This window comes from Mustela erminea, chromosome 14 (genome assembly GCF_009829155.1).
Source record: "Mustela erminea isolate mMusErm1 chromosome 14, mMusErm1.Pri, whole genome shotgun sequence".
Lineage (NCBI taxonomy): Eukaryota > Metazoa > Chordata > Mammalia > Carnivora > Mustelidae > Mustela > Mustela erminea.
In genome coordinates, this window is record NC_045627.1 from 35,301,881 (window position 1) to 35,321,621 (window position 19,741).

General features: G+C 38.1%; 1 protein-coding gene across 7 annotated transcripts in view; it reads left to right on the top strand.

Annotated features, from left to right (window-relative positions):
• LOC116572977 (methylcytosine dioxygenase TET1-like) overlaps positions 1–19,741 on the top strand; it is a 103,642-nt gene that overhangs the window by 62,576 nt on the left and 21,325 nt on the right. For 4 of the 7 annotated variants that reach the window (XM_032312526.1, XM_032312525.1, XM_032312527.1 and 1 more), the window contains exons 6-9: positions 9,330–9,434; positions 11,039–11,250; positions 16,602–16,752; positions 17,089–17,175. In XM_032312526.1, the coding sequence (XP_032168417.1) occupies positions 9,330–9,434; positions 11,039–11,250; positions 16,602–16,752; positions 17,089–17,175 (555 nt within the window). The remainder of the gene's footprint in view (positions 1–9,329; positions 9,435–11,038; positions 11,251–16,601; positions 16,753–17,088; positions 17,176–19,741) is intronic. The other 3 variants (XM_032312528.1, XM_032312530.1, XM_032312531.1) reach the window with 3 other exon arrangements.

Consider the following 19,741-nt stretch of genomic DNA (forward strand, 5'->3'; position numbering starts at 1 on the left):
TCTTTGTACAGACGTTTGAAATTCTTAGCAGGTCAAATCTATGTCACTATATACCTTCAGTCTTTCTTGTTGGCACAGGAGCCTATCCTCATTCTTTTTTTTTTTTTAAAGATTTTATTTATTTATTTGACAGACAGAGATCACAAGAAGGCAGAGAAGCAGGCAGAGAGAGAGAGGAGGAAGCAGGCTCCCTGCTCAGCAGAGAGCCCGATGCGGGGCTCCATCCCAGGACCCTGGGATCATGACCTGAGCCAAAGGCAGAGGCTTTAACCCACTGAGCCACCCAGGCGCCCCGGAGCCTATCCTCATTCTAACTATTATAAAAAATAGTGTCTCCCGTGCCTTCGTAATTTTATGGATAGATCCAGTAGTTAATATGACATTTTTTTCATTGATTTAAAATTCCACTTTATTTTCTACATGTAATTTTTGTTGACATTGCTCATTTACCCATCTAAATCTGAATCTAGATTTGCCTCCCCTCGTAGAAACCTCTCTTGGTCTTTGAATTCCTTCTTTCTATGCCCTAAAGCTGTGAAAACACTGTTATCTTATGTTTGCCTCTTGAGAAATCATAACAGTAATTTTGTTTTTCAGGACAGTCTTCTCTGTCCACCAGTTTTGTTTTAAGCTGGTTTTGTTTTTAAGATTTTATTTATTTGAGAGAGTGAGAAAGAGAGCATGAACAGGGGGAGGAGTAGAGGGACAAACAGACTCCCAGCCGAACTTGGGGGCCCAACTCAGGGGCTTCATCCCAGGACCCTGGGGTTATGACCTGAGCCGATGTCAGATACTCAGCTGACTGAGCCACCCAGGTGACCCTCCCTCCACCAATTTTTAGACACATGGTAATGAGTTGCTCTAAACCCCCCTAGACCAAAGGTTATATAGAATATCCTAGGTCAATAAATGAAACAAGATGGGATTGGGAGGGAGACAAACCATAAGTGACTCTTAATCTCACAAAACAAACTGAGGGTTGCTGGGGGGAGGGGGTTTGGGAGAAGGGGGTGGGATTATGGACATTGGGGAGTGTATGTGCTTTGGTGAGTGCTGTGAAGTGTGTAAACCTGGTGATTCACAGACCTGTACCCCTGGGGATAAAAATATATGTTTATAAAAAATAAAAAATTAAAAAAAAAAAAAGATTAAAAAAAAGAATATCCTAGGTGACTGCTCTCGATCCTGGCCTAACCTTCCTTAAGAGCATCCCATGGGGAATTTCAATAGGTTCTCTCATCTGGACCAGATTCTCCGAAAATAAGTTTAATATGTACTTTTCAGAGCTACTCATAAATAGGCTGTTGCGGCAGAATAATTTATAACCAGAGGTAAAAGAATTCGGTCATAGATTTGCTAGGAAATCTTTTCCTAATGATCATCAGACTGATCTATCTTCTTTCTTTACCCTGTCTCTGAAAGTGCTAGCCCAATGATCAGCCAGGTCCTTAACTGTCAAAGAAAATTCTAGGTCCTCATAGCCTTTCTTCAGCAGCTCAAACTATTGGTTTGCTCTTCTGAGAAGTTCATGTGTTGCTAGGCTTCTGTAACACTGCTTTCCCCCATCCCTTCTCAGCGCTTCAGTCAGCCGATCTGTAATCTGTCCTCTTGGGTGAGCTTATTCATGACCCTACCTCAAGCAGTCACCAGCTTGCTATTTACTGTGAAATCCTACTGCTTGCTTGCTTGAAAATAGCAATCGAGGGAACAAGGAAGAGACCAAGTGTAATGCTTGGAAGTGAGGGTCCAGGAAGGGCTTTGGGGAAATACTGGCCCTTGAGCTACATCTTGTCCACACAGCATGCGTCATGTTAATGACAGAGATCCCAGAAATAGAATCAACTATGTATAATAATTTAATAAAGGAGGTTTTATAAATCACAGACGACATCTGGTATCAATACAGTTAGCAGAATTCTTCCTCAAATAATACTCTTGGCTCTTAGAGCTTGCTTTCCAGAATCTTAGCATTGCCTTTGTACTGTTTTCTGTCTAGTGGCAAACTCCTGTAGTCCTTTAAGAGGAGTCTCCTCCATGAAGCCTTCCCACTCTAAACAGAAAGACTCAGCCCTACTTTGCAGAACTTAATTCATACAGACCCCTTACAGATGTCTTCTATTATCCCCCTAACAGTATTACAATATAAAAATACATTGCTAATATTATCCCCATTAGTTGAAATGATGCTGTACATTCAATTTTACATTTGAATTGTTTCACTTACAGTCTTACTTAATTGGCTTCCCAGATGATTACAATTTGTAGCATATCATAATTAGACAAAATGATATCTTGCTCACCTGACAGTATTTTGGACTTGCTACTAATTGTTTATCTAAATTCACGAATTGTTTTTTTAAGATTTTATTTATTTATTCAACAGAGATCACAAGTAGGCAGAGAGGCAGGCAGAGAGAGAGGGGGAAGCAGGTTCCCTGCTGAGCAGAGAGCCAGATGCGGGCTTGATCCCAGGACCCTGGGATCATGATCTGAGCAAAATGCAGAGGCTTTAATCCACTGAGCCACCCAGGAACCCCTAAATTCACAAACTTTTTAGCTTAGTTTACTTCAAGTGTTATCTAAAACTTAATAAACAATGAATATTCATTGACCCATAGATTGACTTTAACTCAAAATAGAGATCTTTTATTTTGCAAAAATGTGTCCATTGTTAATTCATCGGTTTATGGATGAACGTACTCTCTGCCCTTCTTCCTTGTTGTCTGACAGTGGCCTGTTTTTTAAACCACCCGGGTTTAGTACTTTCCATCCAGAGATCTGCTGGTGGCTTATCTCTTGACCTATGACCCCACACATCCAGTAGCTCTGTTTTGAAACTTGTCTTCCATTTCTACAGGTCACCAGCACTTGAATCCCAAGCTTGTACTGAGAATAAAATATACAATATGAAACTTGGGCCAGCACCATAGAAATATTTTTAAATAAATAATTTCAGACTTACTAAAAAAAAAAAATGCAGGAATTACGTAGACTTTCTATATGCTCTTCCCTGACATTTCCCAAATGCAGCTTTTTACCAAATTAGCTTTTCTTTATTTTTTTTTAAAGATTTTTTATTTATTTATTTGACAGACAGAGATGACAAGTAGGCAGAGAGGCAGAGAGAGAGAGGAGGAAGCAGGCTCCCTGCTGAGCAGAGAGCCCGATGCGGGACTCGATCCCGGGACCCCGAGATCATGACCTGAGCCGAAGGCAGCGGCTTAACCCACTGAGCCACCCAGGCGCCCAACTTTTCTTTATTTTTCACACTCCTTCCTTCTTTCTCCTTTGTTCCTCCCTCTTCTTTTTTTTTTCCTTTACACATTAATAGTAATTTGTAAACATGATGCCTTTACCCCTAAATACATTGGTGTGTGTTTTCATAAAACCATGACATTTAGGCTCAGTTGGGGGAGCATGAAACTCTTGATCTCTGGGTCATGACTTGAAACCCCACATTGGGCATAGAAATTATTTTTTTTTATTTAATTAAAAAGAATGCAGTCTTTTAAAAAAGGGCTAGGACATTGCCTTATAACCACAAAACAATTACGAAACTTTTACAAAGCTACGGGACTATTCTTGATGCTATTATAATATTATTGTCTAATCTTTAGGTCTTGTAACTAAATAATTTCCTTTATGGAAAAAGAGAACATTTGGTCTTGTATCTATATTCAATTCAGGATCACTTGTTTACATTTAGTTGTTACATACCACATTTCTTAAAATTAAAACTGTACAATAAATTGTCATGAAATACCTAAGTGACTTAAAGACTTACTCAGGAAACAGGCTTGAGATGGTAAATCATGTTTTCTTTTTCCCTTTAATTATTGAGGTATAATTAAAGTAAAATGAAATAAACACATAGAGGGGCACCTGAGTGGTTCAATGGATTGAGCATTGGACTCTTGGTTTTGGCTTAGGTCATGGTCTCAGAGTTGTGGGATGATGCCCCCTTTTGCCCTTCCAGGATAAGTGGGAATCAGCTTGGGATTCTCTCTCTCCTTCTCCCTCTCTTTCTACCTTTTCTTCTCATGTGCTCTGTGTGCACATGTATAAACACACACACACACACACTCACTCTCACTCTCTCCGAAATAAATAAATCTTTTTGAAAAAATAAACACATCGGAGGCACCTGGGTGGCTCAGTTTGTTAAGCATCTTCCTTCAGCTCCAGTCATGATCCCCAGGTCCTGGGATAAAGTCCTGCATGGGACTCCCTGCTCAGTGGGGAGCCTGCTTCTCCCTCTCCCTCTGCTGCTTCCCCTGCTTGTATTTCCTCTCTCTCTCTCTCTCTCTCTGTGTGTGTGTGTCAAATAAATGGATAAAATCTTAAGAAAAAAAAAAGTCAGAGAAAACTAAGAGTGGGAGAAAATATTTGCTAATCATATGTCTAATAAAGAGCTTGTAGGGGCTCCTGGCTGGTTCAGTCAGTGAAACATGTGACTCTTGATCTTGCTGTTGAGAGATCAAGCCCATGTTGGGTGTATAGATTACATGAAAGTTAAAAAAAAAATAAATCTTAAGAAAAAAAAATAGGAACTTGTATGACGACTTTTTAAAAAATCTCCTGGGGTGCCTGGGTGGCTCAGTCTGTTAAGTGTCTGACCTTGGCTCAGGTCCTGATCCCAGGGTCCTGGGATCAATCCCTTAAGTCAGGCTTCCTGCTCAGTCTGGAGTCTACCTCTCCTTTCCCTCTGTCGTACGTGCTGCTTGTGCTCTCTGGCTCGCTCTCTATGTCAAATAAATAAATAAAGTCTTAAAAAAAAAAAAAAAAAAGAAAACCTCATATCTCAATAATAAATGGACAGTCTGAACTACAAATAAACAATGTGTTTGAATAGTCCTTTTTCAGAGAAGATATACAGATGACCAATAAGCACATGGAAATATACTCAACATTGTTACTCATCAGAGAAATGGGAATCACACTCAAAATGAGATGCCTCTTTACACTACACTACACTACAATTTATAACTGTCTTTTATAAATAAAGGACATACAATAACAAGTGTTGAGGAGGGCCTAGAGAGATGGGAACCTTTTGTACATTCCTAATATGATTGTCAAATAATCGTTCCAGTTTGGAAAACTGTCTGATGGTTACTTAAAAGAATAAACATAGTTACTATATAACCAAGCAATTCCACTCCTGGGTATGTACCCAAGAAAAACGAAAACATCTATCTACAGAATAACTTGTTATATGAATGTTCTTAGCAGCGACAGTCATAATTGCAAATTGTCGAAACAGTATAGATGGCAATCAGCCAATTAATGAATAAGTATAAATGCCATATCCATGCAATGGAATGTTACTTGGCAGTAAAAAGAAATGAAGTACTGATAAGGGCTACAAATTTGAATGAAACATATGCAAAGTAGAAGAAGCCAGACACAAAAGTCCACAAGTTAAGAGAATTCCATTTATATAAAATGTCCCAAACTTGTAAAATCCATAGAAATAGAAAATTGTTATGGGCTGAGAAAAGGGGGAATTTGTGATGTGATTTTTTTTTTAATTTATTTATTTGTCAGACAGAGAGGGAGAGAGAGCGAGCACAGGCAGACAGAATGGCAGGCAGAGGCAGAGGGAGAAGCCGGTTCCCTGCCGAGCAAGGAGCCGGATGTGGGACTCGATCCCAGGACGCTGGGATCATGACCTGAGCCGAAGGCAGCTGCTTAACCAACTGAGCCACCCAGGCGTCCCTGTGATGTGATTTCTAAGGATGGTGGAGAGGATGAAAATGTTCTAAATTATATAGTGAGTCATCTCTGAGTATACATTGAATTCCATAATTTATTTACTGATTTATTTTTATTTCTTTATTTGTCTTTAGAGATAGAATGAGCACCCGAGGAGGGTGGTGGGCAGAGGCAGAGGAGTGGGAGAGATAATTCTAAGTAGGCTCCACACCCAATGCAGAGCCCAGCTGGGGGCCAAGGCAGGCTCAGTCTTAGGAACCTGAGATCATGACCTAGGTCAAAATCAAGAGTCGGGACATACATTTATTTATTTATTTATTTATTTTTAAGAGTTTATTTATTTATTTATTTGACGGAGAGATAGAAGGAGATCACAAGTAAGCAGAATGGCAGGTAGAAGGAGAGAGAGAAGCAGGCTCTCTCCTGAGCAGGGAGCCTGATGCGGGGTATGATCCCAGGACCCTGGAATCATGACCTGAGCCAAAGGCAGTTGCTTAACCAACTAAGCTACCCAGGGGTCCCTGAATTCATACTTCTAAAGGATATATACATTATATTTCAGTTGCTCTGATAACAAATGGTATATTTTAAGATATTTTTCATTCCAACATAATCAATTTGCTATATGTTTTTAGTTAACACAATTACCAAATGAATGTATTATGTTGCGTAAGATATAACAATTTCCTAATATGTAATGGAGATTATACAAATAGATATTTTTAAGTAATAGAAGAGTAGTCACAGGTATTACTCACCGAAGTTTGTATACAACATTTACCATCTACAGTGACTGCCATGTGACTACAAATTCAACAGTTTACAGATTAATATACCCTCCAGTTATGAGATGTGATTCTGAAGAAAAGTTTTAAAATTTGGGACATTTGTATCATTTAAAATCTTTTTTTTGAAATGAGAGTTTTCATTTTATTACTAGTGTAACTTACACCTTTTGAAATTTTCATAAAATGCACCCACATTAGGCTTTTGTGGTTTTTAACCATCTGTTCAACAAATATTTGATGAGCTGCGTTCTGGGCTCAGGAGCCAGGTATGCAGAAATAAAGCAAAAAGATATAAAATAGTGTGAGCACCGTTGTGTGACCCAACATCTGATATTATTAGCAGTTCAGAAGCATTCTTTTCCCCCTGACCTGCTACACCCTAAAAGTAACCACTCTCCTGTCTTCTGATACTGTGGGTTAATCTTGCCTGACTTTATATAAATAGTCTTAAAGTAAATATTCTTTTGTCTTGTCTTCTTTCATCAAGCATTAGAATTGTAAGATTAATTCATGTTGTGTGTCGTAGCTCATTCTCACTCTTATTCTGTTATCATAAGCAGTTAAAATGTATGGATTTATTTTTCTGGTGATTGACATTTGAGATAATTATGAATATTGTTGTCACCTTTGGGAAATAGAAGAATACATATTTTTGTATGATGTATACCTAGAAGTGGAATTGCCGAATTACGGGGGAGGGCAGGTGTGCATCTGCATAGCTTTGGTTGATAGGAACACACAGCTTTCCAAAGTGCTTATCTCTTCTTATATTCCCGTGAGTCAGGTAGAAGTGTTCCCAGTTGCTCCACATTCTTATGAGTGCTCCACATTTTCCTTGTCATTTTAGACATTCTTTGTGGTGTGTAGAGTTCTGCCTCTTTTTGTTTCTTTAAAGACCTCTTTCATCTTTTTTTAATATAAAATGTACAGTCCCGTAGTGTTACATATGTTCACATTGCTGTGAAATAGAACCCCAGAACTTCTTCATCTTGCAAATCTGAAACTATATACCCATTAAATAACTCTCCATTTCCCCATCACCACAGCCACTGGTAACCACCATTCTACTTTTCTGTTTTATGAATTTGACTACTTTTGAGTAGTTCTGTAACTAGAATCATACAGATTTTCCCTTTTTTGTGTGTGACTGGCTTACTTCACGTAACATTTTCTCTTTATGGTTGACCCATGTTGTAGGATGTAACAGGATTTCCTTCCTTTTTAAGTGTGAGTAATATTCCATTATACGTATAAGCCACATTTTGTTTATCCATTCATCTGTCAATGGAAATTTGTGTTATTTCCAGCTCTTGGCTACTGTGAATAGTGCTGCTACGAACATTCATGCACAAATCCCTGTCTGAGCCCTTGCTTCCAACTCTTTTGGATGTATACTCAGAAGTGGAATTGTTGGATCACATGGGAGTTCTGTTTTTCATTTTTTGAGGAACTTCCAAACTGTTTTCTATAGCAGTTGCACCATTTTAGAATCCCACCAGCATATGTAGTGCTTGAAAATTTTTTTACTTTGTTACATGACTAGAAATGTGGGACATATTTCACATGTTCATCATCTGTTTGATATTCTCTTGTGTTGAGCCTATTTGATTTTTTTTTTTTTTTTTTTTTTTTTGGCCAGTTTTCCTTTGTGTTTTATTACTCAGTTGCAGAAATTTCTTTATGTATTTTGGGTAAAAATATTTTGCCAGTTATGCGTATTGTCAGTATTTGCCCCACTGTATTACTTGCCTTTATAGCTTTTTAATCTATTAGTATTTAATGTTTTTTTTTTTAATATTTTATTTATTTATTTATTTATTTGACAGACAGAGATCACAAGTAGGCAGAGAGGCAGGCAGGGAGAGAGAGAGAGAGAGGGGGAAGCAGGCTTCCTGCGGAGCAGGGAGCCCGATGCAGGGCTCGATCCCAGGACCCTGAGATCATGACCCGAGCCGAAGGCAGCAGCCCAAACCACTGAGCCACCCAGGCGCCCCAGTATTTAATGTTTTTGATGGACAGAGGTTCTTAATCATAATGTAATCCAGGAGGGTTTTTTTTAATATTTTAGTTTTAAGTAATCTCTTCAACTAACATGAGGCTCAAACTTCTACCCGAGACGAAGAGTCTCATCTCTACCAACTGAGCCAGTTAGTTACCCCTATAATCCAACTTCTTAACTTTTTCCTATTTAATTATTAAATATGATAATTTATTCTAAAATGGTTTTACCTGCCTTAAGGTCATGAAGATGTTTCTTTCCCAAAACTTACTGTTTTAACTTTCATGTTTAGATCAACAATATAACTCATGCTACTTATGCGAAGTAGGGGTGACCATTCATATTTTTCCCATATGGATATCTACCTAGTATCATTCATTGAAAAGACCACTTTTATTGCAATGTCAACTTTGTCATAAGTCTGATGGCTATATATATGCATCTCCTGCACTCTTTATTCTATTGATCTGTTTTTCTGTCATTGCACCAATACTAAACTATAATTACTATAGCTTTACAATAGATAGTGACGATCTCATAAATTACTTTGCCTTTGTTCATTTTCTTGGCTTTTCATCTTCATTTCCAGATACACTAGGGCACAAGTTTGTCAACTTCCACCCACAGCAAAATAAACTTTGATAGGATTTTGATTGAGCTTATGTCAAATCTAAGAATCCATTTGGGGAAAATTGACATGATAATAGTGTCTATTCCATGAACATGGTACTTCTCTCCATTTATTTAGGTCATCTTTAATTTCTTTTAATGTTTTTATAGTTTTCATAGGTCTTACACAGGTTTAACACTTGTCTTCCTCCATTTAGACTGCTATGAGAAAATACCAGACTGAATGGCTTCTATACAACAGAAATTTATTTCTCACAGTTCTGGAGTTTGGAAGTCTCAGATCAGGGTGCCAGCATGGTTGGGTGAGGGCCCTCTTCTCTTTGTGTTTTCACATGTTTGAAGGCATTAGGGAGTTCTGTGGTGTCTATTTAATATGAACACTAACCTCACTAATGAGAGCTTCCCCCTTATGACTTAATTATCTCCCAAAGGCCCTACTTCCTAATACCATCACAATTGGGATTCAGGATTTATTATATCGATTTTGGGTGGTCACAAATATCCATACCAAGGCAATACCCAAGGTGCTTATCGAACCTTGATCTGAATTTAGAGACCCATTATGCTAATTCTCTGACATTCACTAAAGGATATTTGGAAAATCTGGGGAAAGCACAGATAACCTAATAAACAGCATTTCAGCATTTCCCGTACAAAAACCCAATCAATGTAACTTTGTTCTTTGTTCATTAACTTGTAAATTATCTAAAAAAATTTTGTTTGGTACAATATATATCATTTTATATTTGAGCTTATTTGAAAGCAAATGTATTCTTATTTGGCTGTAAAAGGACATATAAATATAGAAAAAAATTTTAATATAAATAATTGTGTTTAGGGGGAAGGTCCTAAAGCCAACTCTACTCAAGGGATGCCTTGGTAGCAATGATTGTTAACCATCTGGAGTGACAGAAGAAAGTGATATTGGGTAACTAACATCTTAAGAAGTTTCATCTCAAGTTTATGTAATATTATTATAGCAACAAAAATGGAATCTTAATTATGCTGTTGGTTGCTCCATTTTGGTCATAGGGGTGGGCACCTTTATCATTTACTGATTATGTACTGATTAATGTGGTCAGTATCTTTGCTCTGTAAATTTGTGATCTGTGGAGGGAGTTTTAACCAGAATTGGTTGGTTTTATGTCTTGTCAACATTTTTATGTAATTCTTTTTGTACACACTGGGACCACCGGGCAATATTAAGTACTTTTGAGGCCTTTTTAGCACCCTGTGGGTATGATGTGGTGTAAGATAAATCAATCACTATTCAAAATTAATTGTTGTATTTTGCATTTACCATGTCAACTGAACCACCTTAATCTTATGATAATACGGGTATGTTAAATCCTTGTGGTAGCATGGGAAAAAATCACAGAAATTGCAGGAACATTGCTCTGTATATTAATTATTCTGTATAATAAAGCCATTCACCCAAGGCAAAGATCCATAACTTTGTGCAAATGCTAAATTTCAGGCTGAAGTTGATTTTTTAAATTGGGAGTCCTTGGTTATTTGCATGTAGCTAGATTTGTCCCGTTGTGGCATTTGTGGAAGAGCAGAACAGTTAGGCTCTTTTCTAGGAGATCCTGTGTTGTCTATTTTGCATTACTGTATCAACAGTGAAATAAAACACAAACAGCTTTGTTCTACTTTTACAAATAACTACCATACCACAGACTTCTGTTCTGCCTGTTGTTTGTTTAGTCAAGTAAGCTGGGATACTTGGATGAGTTGTGTGGACGCAGCTAGTCAGAAAACTGAATGTCCTAGAGGCTTCAACCCTTTCAGAAATAGTTGTGTCAAAGACCTAAAATGCAATGACACAGAGCTTTCAAAACAATATCCATTGCACTCAACTGTAGGTTTCTTGTTTTCTATAAATAAATGCGTTCTGCTTTTCCAGGTTTTAAGAAGAGGCAGCGATGAAGAGAAAGTTCTTTGCTTGGTCCGGCAACGTACAGGCCATCACTGTCCAACAGCTGTGATGGTGGTTCTCATTATGGTATGGGACGGCATTCCTCTGCCCATGGCCGACAGATTGTACACGGAGCTTACGGAAAACCTAAAGTCATACAATGGTCATCCCACAGACAGAAGATGCACGCTCAATGAAAAGTAATCAGATCTGTTTTGTACTGCTTTCCCATTCAGACCTCTGTCATACAATATAAAATTGTTCATGAACTACTGGGATGCCTGGGTGGCTCAGTCGGTTAAGCCACTGCCTTTGGTTCAGGTCATGATCCCAGGTCCTGGAATCCCAGAGTCCCACATCTGGCTCCGTACTTGGCAGGGAGCCTGCTTCTCCGCCTCTGCCTGCCTGCCATTCTGCCTGCTTGTGCGCTCGCTTCCTTTCTCTCTCTCTCTCTCTCTCTCTCTGACAAATAAATAAATAAATAAATAAAATCTTTTTTAAAAATATTCATTGGGCGCCTGGGTGGCTCAGTGGGTTAAGCCGCTGCCTTCGGCTCAGGTCATGATCTCCGGGTCCTGGGATCGAGTCCCGCATCGGGTTCTCTGCTCAGCGGGGAGCCTGTTTCCTCCTCTCTCTCTCTCTGCCTGCCTCTCTGCCTACTTGTGATCTCTCTCTGTCAAATAAATAAATAAAATCTTTAAAAAAAAAAAAAATTCATTAACTACCAAATATGCATATTGCAGAATTTCAGGCATTCTGAAACTGAAGAACGAGCATATATTTTAAAAAGCGAGACTTGGTTGCATAGTGAGTTGAAACCATCGTAGGGTGGGTCTATCTATCTGTCTGTCTATCTATGTACTTGTAATCTCTACACCCAGCATGGGACTCAAGCTCACCAGCCCCACACCAGACCCTGAGATCAAGAGTCACGGGGCTCCTCTGACTGAGCCAACCAGGTACCCTTAGAGAGTATTCTTTTTCTGCTTCCCTCTTTGATGCCTGATCCTACTCACCCAGTGTCTGGAAGAGAGGAATTTTTCCAGAAATGAAAAGCTCCTCCATAGAGAATTGTACCATATTCCCAGCAATGTAAGAGCATATGTTTTCCTACCACCTTGCTGTCAAACTTCAGGTTTTGCCTTTTTAGTAGGTGATAAGTGCCATTTTTCATGTTAGGAATGAGTGGTTAAGATTGCCTTTCTAAGTGGGGGTACTTATAGCTCAGTTGTCTGTTAATTGTTCTAGCCCTTGTTTCTAAAGAATTGCTGCTGCTTTTATGTATTGGAGCTCTTCACACTTTGCTGTATAATATCTAAACATTTTTGCCAGTTTAATATTTGTCTTTCTACTTCTGCTATGTTATTTTTTTTTTAAGATTTTATTTATTTATTTGACAGAGAGAGAGAGATCACAAGTAGGCAGTAGGCAGTGAGGCAGGCAGAGAGAGAGAGGAGGAAGCAGGCTTCCCGCTGAGCAGAGAGCCTGATGCGGGGCTCGATCCCAGGGCCTGAGCCGAAGGCAGAGGCTTAACCCACTGAGCCACCCAGGCACCCCTGCTATGTTATGTTTTGCAGAAGTTTTCCATTTTTATTATTTTTTATTTTTTAAGTAATCTCCACACCCATGGGGCTCAGACTTATGACCCTGGGATCATGACGCTCATGAGCTGGAGGCAGAGGCTTTAACCTATTGAGCGACCCAGGTGCCCCTCCAATGACATTTTTAATGAGATTTCATTAAATTAACTTACTATGATATTGAATCTTCCTATCCCATAACATGGTTTTTCTTTCCATTTGTTCAAGTTTGCTTTTGTGTCCTTCAGGATTGTTTTGTGGTGTTTTCTTCATACATGTCTCTCTTTTTTTAAAAGAAATCTCATTATACTGGGGTGCCTGGCTGGCTCAGTTGGTGGAGTGTGCAACTCTTGATCTTGGGTTCTGAGTTCAAGCCACGTGGTCAATGTAGAGATTACTGAAAATACAAAAATCTTCTTGGGTGCCTGAGTTGCTCAGTAGGTTAAGCGTCCGACTCTTCCAGGTCAAGTCATGAGATCAAGGCCTGCATTGGGCTCCACACGGAACATGGACCCTGCTTGAGATTCTCTCCTCCCTCTAACCCTTCCCCTGCTTATGCTTGCTCTCTTTCTGTGTGTGTCTCTCTCTTTCTAAAATAAATTAATAGATAAATAAATAAAATCTTTGCCAGAAAAATTAAAAATCTTTAAACACAGAAATATCATTATATATATAAAATATAAACATAATATATATTGCCCCCTTTCTGATCACCACACAATTAATTTGTATACCTTTAAGAGAATTCCTTTATTGCTTATATCATGATTTCATTACACTCCCCTTATCTTTACAATGCTAATAATATACAAGCTATTTTTAATGTCTGCTAGTTCTTTTGTATGTAGATTCAGTTATCATAATAACTCTTGTATGAAGACTCTGCTTTGAAGGATATATATATATAGTCTTGTTTAATCTTCCCAAGAATCCAACAACATGAGTTTTATTCTATTTCACTCAATGTAGATCTAGCACACCTATTTATTTATTTATTTATTTATTTGACAGAGAGAGAGAGAGATACAAGTAGGCAGAAAGGCAGGCGGGGGTGGGGGAAGCAGGCTCCCTGCTGAGCAGAGAACCAAATGTGGGGCTTGATCCCAGGACCCTGAGACCATGACCTGAGCCGAAGGCAGAGGCTTAACCCACTGAGCCACCCAGGCGCCCCCATACCTTTTTAATTTTTAAGTAATCTCTATACCCAATGTGGGGTTCAGTCTCATGACCCCAAAATAAAGTCTTAGGCTCTACTGACTGAACCAGTCAGGGATGCCTCCAGCATATCTTTATGTTTTTGTTTTTGTTTTTAAAGATTCTTGCAAGGGTTCCAGACTGGTTCGTCAATCAGTAGAGCATGTGACTACTGATCTCAGGGTTGTGAGTTCAAGTCCCATACTGGGTGTGGAGTCTAGTTAAGAAATAAATAAAATAAATAAATATTCTTACTGATAGAATATATGCAAGAATCCTTCAGTGAACACTTTTATACCTCTCATAGATCTCATCATCACTAAGTTTATAACATTTGCATTTATATACAAAGCCATACATACACACAAACATATATATTACTGTCGATTTTTAAAAGTTTTTTCACTCTGGATTGTTAGGTGGTTGCAAGCTTTATGCCTTTTTCCTGTAAATAATACTTCAGATGGTATATTCTAAGAATGAGGACATTCACTTACATAACACCAGTCAAATTATCAAAATAACAAAATTCGTTAAAATGTTATTATCTAATGTATCTGAATATTTTCCAGTTATGTACTTTACAGGGGCACCTGGTGGCTTAGTCAGTTAAATGTCTGCCTTCTGCTCAGGTCATGATCCTAGGGTCCTGGGACCAAGCCCTGCGTTGGGCTCCCTGCTCAGTGGGGAGTCTGCTTCTCTCCCAATGCGCTCCCCCTGCTTGGATGGTCTCTTGATTCTTATCTCTTGCCTGGTCTTTCTTGGCACTGATTTTTTTTTTTTTAGGTGTTTTAAGGTGTTTTTATTGATTTGAGAGAGCATGGGGAGGGGCACAGGGAGAGAATCTCAACTCCCCACTGAGTGCTGAGATCTTGACCCAGCAGAAATCAAGAGTCAGATGCTTAACTAACTGAGCTCCTGGGCTTTGACATGCATTGACTTTTTTGAAGGCCTAATTTTACGGACCATTGCTTAGTATTTGTTTGTCTGATTGTTTCTTTCTAATTAAATTCAATTGAGGAATTACTGGTAGACTGCGTTTTGTCCATAATATTAAGACCTATTTTTAGTTCATTTGTCCTATTATTAGTGATGTTGACTATTTCAGATATTCTGCAAAAGCACTTTTACTTCTCACAATCCTGTACATTTCTTATGTATTTCATTGTTTGAATAACTATCAGCTATTATTTAAACTACATTTTTCTTCCCATGTATCATTTTATTTTATTTTAAACTTTTTTTTTTTGGAAGATTTTATTTATTTGACAGAGAGATCACAAGTAGGCAGAGAGGCAGGCAGAGAGAGAGGGGGAAGCAGGCTCCCTGCTGAGCAGAGAGCCCGCTGCAGGGTTCCATCCCAGGATCCTGAGATCATGACTGAGCTGAAGGCAGAGGCTTAACCCACTGAGCCATCCAGGCGCCCCAGCCCATGTATCATTTTAATAACATATATGTATTATTTATTTTTCTTTTCATAGTCAGTGTTATCTTAGTATTAGGTATTTTCTTGACTTCTTTTTTTTTTTAAGATTTTATTCATCCATTTGACAGAGAGATCGCAAGTAGGCAGAGAGGCAAGCAGAGTGGGGGAAGCAGGCTCCCTGCTGAGCAGAGAGCCCGATGTGGGGCTCGATCCCAGGACCCTGAGATCATGACCTGAGCTGAAGGCAGAGGCTTAACCCACCGAGCCACCCCGGTGCCCCTATTTCCTTGAATTTTACAATTAAAAAATACTACTAGTTTTGATCTCAAAATTTCTATATACTTTTCATTTACTGACTTTTTTAACTTTTTTTTCCTTGTTTTTAATCATTCCATTAAGTATCATATTCATACTATTAGAAGTTTCAAGTATTATGCAGTTAGAAACCCCAAGAGTGTATGTCACTTCCTTGATTTCATATCTTTGCATGAATATTTTAATCATTGTCATTCTTACTATTGGGTACATGTTAGGGCCTCAGAAATGCCCCCAATGTGCTAAAATAACCAAGTTACTGAATGAAACAAGCTTTCAGTTCCATTTTTCCTTTTTTAATCTTTTTTTTTTAAGATATTATTTATTTATTTGATAGAGATTGCAACTAGTCAGAGAGGCAGGCAGAGAGAGAGGAGGAAGTAGGCTCCCTGCTGAGCAGAGAGCTCGACATGGGGCTTGATCCCAGGACCCTGGGATCATGACCTGAGTCGAAGGCAGAGGCTTTAACCCACTGAGCCACCCAGGCACCCCTCATTTTCATTTCTAATAGGGACACACATCAAGAATATAAAATGCAGACACTTTGGGGCACCAAAGTGGGTGGCTCAGTTGGTTAAGCAGCTGACTCTTCTTTTCATTTTCAGCTCGGATCAGATCAAGCCCTGGGTCAGGCTCTGCAGTGAGCGTGGAGCCTATTTTAAGATTCTCTCATTGCTTTTTTTTTTTTTTTTTTTTTAAAGATTCTCTCTTAATACGATAAAGTAAAATGCAGACTGTTTATTTCCTCTCAGGCATATCCAAGTCAAAGAGGGCTGTGTGTATTTCTGTATAGTTTATTGCTGTTTCTTTGGATTTACAATCTTGAATGAACATTTTAGTTAAATACTTGCTTATATCAAGGGCAGTTGGCTTTGTGTTGCTGACACTACTTACGATAAAATAAGTAACAAAATAGATACATTAAAATCAGTTCATTGGTCATCTATACTTCTAAAATTACAGGAATCGGAAATGTTCTGTCTGAGGTATTGGCCTCGCTTTGTCAGTTCATCCCCTTGCAATTCTCATCCTACAGTCGTACCTGTACATGTCAAGGAATTGATCCAGAGACCTGTGGAGCTTCATTCTCTTTCGGCTGTTCATGGAGTATGTATTTCAATGGATGTAAATTTGGTAGAAGCCCAAGCCCTAGAAGATTTAGAATTGATCCAAGCTCTCCCTTGCACGTAAGTGTCCTTTTTTTACTTTGCAATTACACAATGAATTTATAAGTACATCCCTTAAAATATTTTCTAAATAGTAAAACAATGAAATATTTTAAAATAGTGTAAAAAACCCAAGACTCTCTATATAAGTAAATAGTTTAAAATTCTCAATAAATTAGGTAAAGCCTTTAACTACCAACCCAAATTCCAACTGTCCCTGGTTCCCTCCTCCTCTCCCCTAACCCCCAAGAAAGTCATTGTTAAAAGAACCTAGAATTTTATACCCAGCCAAAGTAGGAAAAATAAATAAAGCCATTTGCCAACATTTCAAAGACTCAGAAAGTTTACTACCCACAGAACTACTATGAAAGAATTACTAAAGGACGTAATCCAGAAAGAAGATATATGAAACCGGAACCAATCTGTCCGGGACACGAGGCCATGGTGAGCAAAGAAATTAGTCAACCTTACTGTTAAGTTTAAATAAGTTGAGTACTTACATTTTTTTAATTAAAATAACAACCGATAAGTATAATTCCATACTCTTATCAACTCAAGGGTGGGTAGGCACTGGGAGGGGGTGGGGCACCTATAGGAACTAAGTGTGGTAATGTTTTATTCTTTGTTTGGAGTGGGGAGAATTTAGATACTAAGATCAGTGTTTTTCAAACTTTGAGCTGTGACCAAGAATAAAAAATATTTTATATTACAAACTGCTGTACAATAGGTATATGCAAGCAAATAGTTCAAATAAAATATCAGAAGATAATACTTCATCTTCTATGCAAGAGAAGACATTAAAATATTTAAAAATTAATATCCATTCTAGTTATTGCTGAGGTTCATTATGATTCACTATAATATTTTTTATAAAATTTCATTTGTCTTTTTTTAAATGTTAGTTGTTACCTACTAAACTGATTTCTTGGCCCATGAATGAGTCATGACCCACAGCTTGGAAAACACTGCTCTAGGTGTCATCAGAAAAACATATATTTGAAAGTGTATTTTTAAGATTTTTTTAGATTAATAGAAATAGAATTTTTACATTTTGAAGTAGTTGTGGGGGAAAAATCTTTAAAAAGAAGACAATCTGAGAGGATTTTTAAAAATCGTTAGACTGCAAGATAAATAGGAAACACAAATAAAACAGGAATGAATCTAACTATTCCTATAATACAATGAATATAACATCTCTCAAGAAACTCAGAATTAATAATGATCCCTTTCCAGAGATAATCAGAATTATTTAGCATGTTCTTGAGTTCTCATCTACTATAATTAAGCAAGGAAATGATTCCAGAAAGAACTATCATTTGCTGATCAAGGGCCTTGGAAGAAATCTATTAAGTATGTTCGGGGCGCCTGACTGTCTCAGTCAGTAGATTGTGTGACTCTTGATCTCGGGGCCGTGAGTTCAAGCCCCACATTGGGCGTGGAGCTTACATTAAAAACAAAAAAAAAAGGAAAGTATGTGAGACCTTTAGGAAGAAGACTTTAAAAATTTAGTAGCGGACATATAAAACACCTAATCATGGAAAGGTGCTACTATGTTCAACCATAATAACGCCTAATAATGTGATCTCCTTCTCCCTTAAAATTAAAATTAATCAGTTTTCTTTCCATATATTATGATAAAACTACCAGTATATAAATATATTAGTAATATTGACATGACTGTTAAATTTTTATCCTACAACAGAATGTTACATAATTACTAAGTATTAGTTCAATTTTTGTTGATGATCATTTTAAATATTGAATAACATCTATATAGTGCTTATAACATAATAAAAAGAAGAATTTCTCATTACAGAAACTGACAGAAGGCCAGAATGAAGCTCAGAGCAGGCAAGGGAGAGTAAGGTGAAAACATTGGCCTTGTATGGGATGTCAAACATTTTGGAAGATCATTGAAGGGTTTTAATGAAAGTGATACAATTATACTTGTCTTTGAAAGAAATCTCTCTGGTTGCTCTTTGAATAATGGTTTGGAGGTAGTGAAAAGGGTGTTTAGCAAGATGAGCTAGCTTTAAGAATAGTTGAGTGAAGGGATAATTGTGACTTGGAATATGATTGTGACAGAGGAAAGTGTGAGCAGTGGTTAGTCTGGACCGGTTTTAATTACTAGATGGTAGTGACATTGCTCAAGGTAAGGTACATGGAAATAGAACCCAGTTTCTATAGGTTCATTTTGGAGCCACTAGATGAGAGATTTCTATAAAATCCAAGTGGGAATGTCAGGTCAGTAATAGTAATCTGGGGACACTTGGGTGGCTCAGTAGGTAGAGTGCTGGACTCTTAGTTTTGGCTCAGGTCCTGATCTCATGGGTCTGGAAACTGAAACCCATGTTGGGTTCCACAATCAGTGGGGAGTCTGCTGGAAAGTCTCTCTTCTGCCTCTTCCCCCCACCCATTCACGTTCTCTATCTCTCTCAAATAAGTAAGTCTTAAACAAGAAAAAAGAGAAGAATCTAATACTTGTTTGATTTGTGGTCCAGATGTGGATATATGACAGTCCTAGGCATCAGGTATAGGAGGAGAAAAGCAGAGGAATGTACGCTTGAGCCCCAGTAGGTTGATATCTGATAAGAAGAAACCTCTATATCTGACACACACGTTTGTTCTAATGAAACAATTAAAAAATCAAAATTTTTACATTGTTTAATGAGACTTAAATTTGTAAGATGATACCAGTGCTCAGCTATACAAGCTTTATTTTTTTCTATGTGCCTACTGTATTTTATCATTTCTATACTGTAAATGAGGTATTTCATGATGACCGATTACTCAGTCTGACTTCTGATACCAGACGGTTCATAATCTCCTAGCAGTGAAACACAATTACTTACTCAGCTAAATATTTCAGGTATTAGAAATTATAATCAAGGGGCGCCTGGGTGACTCAGTGGGTTAAAGCCTCTGCCTTCGGCTCAGGTCATGATCCCAGGGTCCTGGGATCGAGCCCCACGTGGGGCTCTCTGCTCAGCAGGGAGCCTGCTTCCCTCTC